The sequence below is a fragment of the Macaca fascicularis genome, chromosome 10 (genome assembly GCF_037993035.2).
Source record: "Macaca fascicularis isolate 582-1 chromosome 10, T2T-MFA8v1.1".
NCBI lineage: Eukaryota > Metazoa > Chordata > Mammalia > Primates > Cercopithecidae > Macaca > Macaca fascicularis.
Window position 1 is genome coordinate 1,307,114 of NC_088384.1, and position 6,495 is coordinate 1,313,608.

Here is a 6,495-nt window from a genome sequence, read left to right on the forward strand (position 1 = left end):
GCCCCGCTCGCCCTTCACCCCGGCTCTTCCTGCGCTCGGGCCGGGTGGCCTTGGGGCTGCGCTGGACCCTGACCCGGGAGCTGGAGCAGAACGGGGATCGCCTGGGCAGGCTCAGCCACAGGCGTTCGGGTGGGGCTGCGGCGACCGCCAGCGCAGGGCCTGGGGACCCCGCCCCTCTAGGAGGGGATCGGGGCGGGGCCGAGGGGGAGGCGGAGCAGCAGCGCAGCTCGGAGGGCTGGCGGCTCCGGGCGCTGAGGCTTCCGCGCCTGCTGGTTCCTCGCTCCGGGGCGGGGCTCGCGATAGCGAGCGGTAGCAGGGCGCGGGGCGGGACCCGGGTCCGAGGCGAGGAAGCCGGAAGCCGTGCGCGGGGAGCCTCCCCCTTCGACTGCAGCCTCGCTCGGCGCCTTCTGCACGCCTGGGATCCCGGAGCCTGCCTAGTTCTGTGCGCTCCCGCCCAGGCCGGTGCCCGCCGCCCGCCTGCGCCCCAGGCAGGTCCCAGGCCTCCGGCTGCTCCCGGCCGAAGGTGGGGACTGGCAGTGGCAGGCACCGCTGGCGAGGGCGTTTGGGGACCCAGGGTGACCACGGCGCAGCCATGGGGACCGCGCTTGTGTACCATGAGGACATGACGGCCACCCGGCTGCTCTGGGACGAGTAAGTGGGACCTGGCCGAGGTGGGGTGCGGGGAGGGACCTCTGGACTGAGCTCTTCGTCTGCCCCAGCCCCGAGTGCGAGATTGAGCGCCCTGAGCGCCTGACCGCAGCCCTGGACCGCCTGCGGCAGCGCGGCCTGGAACAGAGGTGTCTGCGGTTGTCAGCCCGCGAGGCCTCGAAAGAGGAGCTGGGCCTGGTGCACAGGTCAGGACGGGGGAAGCCCCCCCATGATATGGGGGCAGGCAACCCATCTAGAAACCTGGGAACCTGGGCCTGCCAGCCTTGAAGACAGATCCTCTCCCTATGCACCTTGGGTGGGCTCACAGGCTTGAGGAAGTGACAGGGTGGCCACTCCCACCACAAATCCCAGCTCCCCCCTCCTGGCCCCCTGCTCCTGCTGGTGACCGTGCCTCTCCTGCCTGCCCATCTGCATGCAGCCCAGAGTATGTGTCCCTGGTCAGGAAGACCCAGGTCCTAGGCGAGGAGGAGCTGCAAGCGCTGTCCGGACAGTTCGACGCCATCTACTTCCACCCGGTGCGTGTCCCCGGACACACTCACCTGTGCAGACACATGCACGCGCCTCTGCACGTTCACAGTCATGGCTGCCGATCCCAGCCAGCGTCCCCTGGTCCGTGCACGTGACATTGTCCAGCACACCTGCCTGCTGGCACTGCCAGAGCCTGGGACTGGCCTGTTGTGCCCAGCAGCTGGTGCCTTGCAGCCTGACACAAGTGTGGGCATGGCCTGCAAAGGGCAGCAGGGAAGGCGGGGGGGCTCATCTGTGCCCCTGCGCCCACAGAGTACCTTTCACTGTGCACGCCTGGCCGCAGGGGCTGGACTGCAGCTGGTGGATGCTGTGCTCACGGGAGCTGTGCAAAACGGGCTTGCTCTGGTGAGGTGAGAGCTGCTGCTTCCCCTGGCTGCTCCTCTGTGGGTGGCCCTGTGAGGGGCCAGGGCAACCCTGACACAACCCAAATCCTCCTCTCACGCCATAGGCCCCCCGGGCACCACAGCCAGAGGGCAGCTGCCAACGGGTTCTGCGTGTTCAACAACGTGGCCATAGCAGCTGCACATGCCAAGCAGAAGCACGGGCTACACAGGTGTGTGCCAGGCTGGCTGCAGGGTGTGGGCCCAGGCCACACAGCAAGGGGCGGCACAGGTGGTGAGAGAACCCAGCCAGCATTTTCCCATCCCTGGCCGGGCTCCTGGAGGTGGGAGGCCCTGCCCCTCAGCCAGCAGCGCTGTCTGTGCCCAGGATCCTCATCGTGGACTGGGATGTGCACCATGGCCAGGGGATCCAGTATCTCTTTGAGGATGACCCCAGGTGAGCAAGGGTGCAGACAGCACCCTTTCCTGCAACCCCAGCCTGGCCTGGGAAAATCCAAGGGCAAGATACAGACGTGCTCGGGTCAGGGTTCTACGGGCAGCTGTAGAGCTGTTGAGGGTCCTGACCTCTGATCTCTGGCCCTGGCTGGCCGTTGGCAGCGTCCTTTACTTCTCCTGGCACCGCTATGAGCATGGGCGTTTCTGGCCTTTCCTTCGAGAGTCAGATGCAGACGCAGTGGGGCGGGGACAGGGCCTCGGCTTCACTGTCAACCTGCCCTGGAACCAGGTGCCTACCCTCAAGCCCCAGGCCCCCACCCAGACCCCTCCCCCCAGCCCCCTCCCCTGCCCCACAGTTCAGGATGTAGCCTGGGATGTCCTGCCAGGTCGGGATGGGAAACGCTGACTACGTGGCTGCCTTCCTGCACCTGCTGCTCCCACTGGCCTTTGAGGTGACTGCACGGAGGATTCCCCCAGGGCAGCCGGGTGGGAGGGAACTTGGTGCCTGGAGCGCCACGGTGAGGGCAGGAGGAGGGTTATGAGCTGCCCCACTGCTGCCTGGCAGGGAAGAGTGCTCAGGAGGGGATGGGATGGGCCTGGCTTGCCCTCACCTGGGCTCCAGCCCCTCTCTCAACCCTCCCCACCCCGGCCTGACCTGTAGTTTGACCCTGAGCTGGTGCTGGTCTCAGCAGGATTTGACTCAGCCATCGGGGACCCTGAGGTGAGGGCCTTGCCTGGCCAGGGAGGGCTTCTAGGGTCCTGGAGCCCAGGTCCCCCATCACACATGGCTTTGGTTCCAGGGGCAAATGCAGGCCACGCCAGAGTGCTTCGCCCACCTCACACATCTGCTGCAGGTGCTGGCCGGCGGCCGGGTCTGCGCCATGCTGGAGGTGACTGGGGAGGGCACATAGGGAGGGTTCCTGGGCCAGAGGTCTGGGGGTCAGGAGCATGGGAGCCAGGTGCCCACGTGGTACTTGGGAGGGGCATCCTGCCTGGGATAGAGCCAGGCAAGGGCCGTCCTGGTGACACCCCATCCCAGTGCTATCTCTGCCCCAATCATGTCTCCACCCTCCTCCCAGGGCGGCTACCACCTGGAGTCACTGGCTGAGTCAGTGTGCATGACAGTACAGGCGCTGCTGGGCGACCCGGCTCCACCCCTGTCAGGGCTCATGGTGCCATGTCAGAGGTTCGAGGGGAGGGAGGGCAGGCGGGGCTGGGGTGTGAGGCCAGGCGTCACCACTGTTGTGTCTCCCCCACAGTGCCCTGGAGTCCATCCAGAGTGCCCGTGCTGCCCAAGCCCCGTACTGGAAGAGCCTGCAGCTGCAAGGTCAGTGTGGCCAGGTGCTAGGCTGCAGGATCCCACCTCAGGCTCCGTGCAGTGGCTATGACTCTGAACTGTCCCTAGATGTGACCCCTGTGCCGACGAGCCCCAGCACCCACTCCCCAGAGGGGAGGCCTCCACCTCTGCTGCCTGGGGGTCCCACGTGTAAGGCAGCTGCACCTGCACCTGCACCGAGCTCCCTCCTGGACCAGCTGTGCCTCTGCCCTGCACCCTCTGTCCGCACCACTGTTGCCCTGACAGCGCCAGATATCACACTGGTCCTGCCCCCTGATGTCATCCAACAGGAAGGGTCAGCCCTGAGGGAGGAGACAGAAGCCTGGGCCAGGTGGGCAGGGCTGGCCTGGGGAGGATGGGGCCGCATCTACACCTGTGCGTGTGTGTGCCTGACGTGTAGTCACTACGTGTCTGTGTGTCCCTCTGGTCTGTCCACCACAGGCCACACGAGTCCCTGGTCCGGGAGGAGGCCCTCACTGCACTTGGGAAGCTCCTGTACCTCTTAGATGGGATGCTGGATGGGCAGGTGGGAGCACCTGTGAGGGGTTGGGGGTGCTGTGGACCTAGGGGCGGGGACCAGGACCTGCCAACGAGATGTGGCCTGTCCAGAGGAGGGCTGGGTGGTGCAGAACCACATGGATGTGAACGTTGCCTTGTGCCAAGAACGGTTCTCAGAACAGCCCCAGGGATGGGGATCACCAGCGTGTCTGACCTCTGACCTCAGCTTCTTCAGTTAAATGCTCTTTGGCAGAGAGGTGAAGGGGGTGATTTAAAGTATACATTTAGGCAGGGTGCAATGGCTCATGCCTGTAATAACAGCAGTTTGGGGGGCCAAGGTGGGAGGAATGTTTGAGCTCAGGAGTTCAAGACCAGCCTAGAGAACATACAGAGACCCTGTCTCCACAAAAAATAAAAAAGTCAGCCAAGTGTGGTGGCGTGTGCCTGTAGTTCAGTTACTTAGGAGGCTGAGGCAGGAGGATCACTTAAGCCCAGTAGTTTGAGACTGCGGTGAGCTATAATTGCGCCACTGCACGCCAGCCTGGGTACAGAACAAGTCCCTGTCTCTCAAAAAAAAAAAAAAAAAAAAAAAAAGAAAGAAAAAAAATTACAGACGTAAGCATCTTATTTACAGAAGCAGAGTAATTGACCTGAGTGTAAGAAGTGTGGCTGGCAGTAGCCACAGAGATACACGGAATGCAGGGAACCGTGGATCTGTTTACCTGGCTCGGGAGTTGGCTGCTGCCTCGTCCTCCACTGTTTCTTCATCCCACAGGTGAACAGTGGCATCGCAGCCACTCCAGCCTCTGCTGCAGCAGCCACCCTGGATGTGGCTATTCAGAGAGGCCTGTCCCACGGAGCCCAGAGGTAAGCCTCACTTGACCATCCGGAGCCTCTGAGGGCAGGACCTGTGGGCACCCCTATCCTGGCTGGCCAAGCAGAGAGAGCTCTGGGAATGGACTCTGGACAACAGGAACACCTGTCCTGAGGCCAGCTCTTCCTCCAGGCTGCTGTGTGTGGCCCTGGGACAGCTGGACCGGCCTCCAGACCTCGCCCATGACGGGTAGGACTCTCACGTCTTGCATCTGTCCAGCCATGGATGTGAATGGGCATGCGACGGATGTGTGCCTGGGCCCCAGGGTGACGGGTGGGTGGGGCACTTGGTACTGAATGGAGCCTTCCTCAGCTGGGGTTTGGGAGAAGGGGTGCTACAGGCAATGCCAGGTGGGTCTCCAGCACAGAGGCTCAGCAGTCACAGCATCCCTGCCCATGGCCCTGTGAATGCTCTTCCACCTCTGCCTCTGTGGTCTGGGCTCAGGAGGGTGAGCAGGGCCTTACACTTATGCACATGTGTCCTGGAAGGAGGACTCTGTGGCTGAACATCGGGGGCAAGGAGGCAGCCGCCCTATCCATGTTCCATGTCGCCACGCCACTGCCAGTGGTGAGTGACCACGCCCAGCAGCAAGGCAGGTGCTGGGGAGCCCATGGATGTGTGCCGCTGCTGCTTGCTGGCATGTCATGATAGCAGGCCTCTGGTCCTTCCTGTCTCCCTGCTCCTGCTCCAGGGGTCCTGAGATTGAGAGGTTGGGGGGCCAGAGCCAGCAGGTGTCTGTAGATGAGGAGCTGGGCTCTGCTGTCCCCACAGATGACTGGTGGCTTCCTGAGCTGCATCTTGGGCTTGGTACTGCCCCTGGCCTATGGCTTCCAGCCTGACCTGGTGCTAGTGGCGCTAGGGCCTGGCCATGGCCTGCAGGGCCCCCACGCTGCACTCCTGGCTGCCATGCTTCGGGGACTGGCAGGGGGCCGAGTCCTGGCCCTCCTGGAGGAGGTAAGCTGGGCAGGGTGGAGGTGCTGTGGGGTGGGATGAGGGGAAGGACCAATGACTGCTTCCGTCTTCGCCCCTGGCCCAGGACTCCACACCCCAGCTAGCAGGGATCCTGGCCCGGGTGCTGCGTGGAGAGGCACCTCCTAGCCTAGGCCCTTCCTCTGTGGCCTCCCCGGAGGACGTCCAGGCTCTGATGTACCTGAGAGGGCAGCTGGAGCCTCAGTGGAAGATGCTGCAGGTGAGGCTGATTGCGGAGGGGCCTCTGCCCTGGGGCCCGGCTCTGCCGCAGAGGTCGGTGGGGAGGGCAGGGCAAGTGAGTGCTGAGAACCAGCTCCAGTGCAGAAGGCCAGCTGCGCGCCTCCTCCCGGCTCCTCCTCCTGTAGTGCCGTCCTCACCTGGTGGTTTGAAATCGGCCAAGGTGGGTGCATTTACGCCGCAGAAATGACACCGCACGCCAGCGCCTCGCTGCCGCGATCCGGACCCCAAGCCCGCGGCTCCCACGACTCCGGGGCACGGAACCCCGCCCCCTCCCACCCCCGTCCCCTCCCACCCGTGCTTCCCCCGCTCCACCCCTCACTTCGCCTCGCCCCGCCCCACCCATCGCGCCCTGGCCCGTCCCATCCGAGCCCATGCAACCCACCCTCGGTCCCGTTCCGGCCCCTGCGCCCCGCTGCCCTTCCCTCCCCGCCCTTGCGCCGTTAGTAAACATGGGTCAAACGAAACCCTGGTTCTGCCTCCTTTACTGAACACGCTGGCCTCGATCTCTCAACCGCGGTGCGGGACTCAGGCCGGAAGTGCGCCGCGGCCCGGGTTTCACTTTCACGCGCAGCCGGCGTTCCCGTGACGTATTTCCGGCGCGCCCG

General features: G+C 64.4%; 1 protein-coding gene and 1 long non-coding RNA gene across 53 annotated transcripts; one reads left to right on the top strand and one right to left on the bottom strand.

Annotated features, from left to right (window-relative positions):
• Positions 1-279: 279 nt before the first annotated feature.
• HDAC10 (histone deacetylase 10) lies at positions 280-6,354 on the top strand. 50 transcript variants are annotated; one of them, XM_005566924.5, is made up of 20 exons: positions 280-651; positions 720-854; positions 1,088-1,184; positions 1,450-1,547; positions 1,646-1,750; positions 1,906-1,974; positions 2,136-2,262; positions 2,360-2,425; positions 2,635-2,694; positions 2,774-2,863; positions 3,053-3,159; positions 3,233-3,300; positions 3,379-3,640; positions 3,751-3,835; positions 4,583-4,674; positions 4,814-4,870; positions 5,170-5,248; positions 5,453-5,635; positions 5,718-5,870; positions 6,016-6,354. In XM_005566924.5, exons 1-20 carry the CDS (start codon positions 593-595, stop codon positions 6,037-6,039), a joined length of 2,016 nt encoding a protein of 671 aa, XP_005566981.2. In that variant the 5' UTR covers positions 280-592; the 3' UTR covers positions 6,040-6,354. The 50 variants fall into 50 exon arrangements, 46 of the variants coding, with proteins under 46 accessions (XP_005566981.2, XP_005566979.2, XP_005566980.2 ...); XR_012418576.1 differs by lacking the exon at positions 3,379-3,640; XR_012418578.1 differs by lacking the exon at positions 3,053-3,159.
• LOC107130963 (uncharacterized) lies at positions 4,091-6,430 on the bottom strand. 3 transcript variants are annotated; one of them, XR_012418595.1, is made up of 3 exons: positions 6,376-6,430; positions 5,832-6,027; positions 4,091-5,658 (listed from the first exon to the last, which is right to left on the bottom strand). It is a non-coding gene; the product is annotated as an uncharacterized lncRNA (long non-coding RNA). The 3 variants fall into 3 exon arrangements; XR_012418594.1 differs by having other exon boundaries at positions 6,273-6,430; XR_006689981.3 differs by having other exon boundaries at positions 4,415-5,658; positions 6,356-6,430.
• Positions 6,431-6,495: the final 65 nt, after the last annotated feature.

Excerpts from the sequence above, each read along its gene's own strand:
- HDAC10 (XM_005566920.5), top strand. The coding sequence starts at position 593 with ATGGGGACCGCGCTTGTGTACCATGAGGACATGACGGCCACCCGGCTG. Across the intron at positions 1,185-1,449 it reads ACGCCATCTACTTCCACCCG|AGTACCTTTCACTGTGCACG; the intron begins GTGCGTGTCCCC and ends CTGCGCCCACAG. Across the intron at positions 3,836-4,582 it reads ATGGGATGCTGGATGGGCAG|GTGAACAGTGGCATCGCAGC; the intron begins GTGGGAGCACCT and ends TTCATCCCACAG.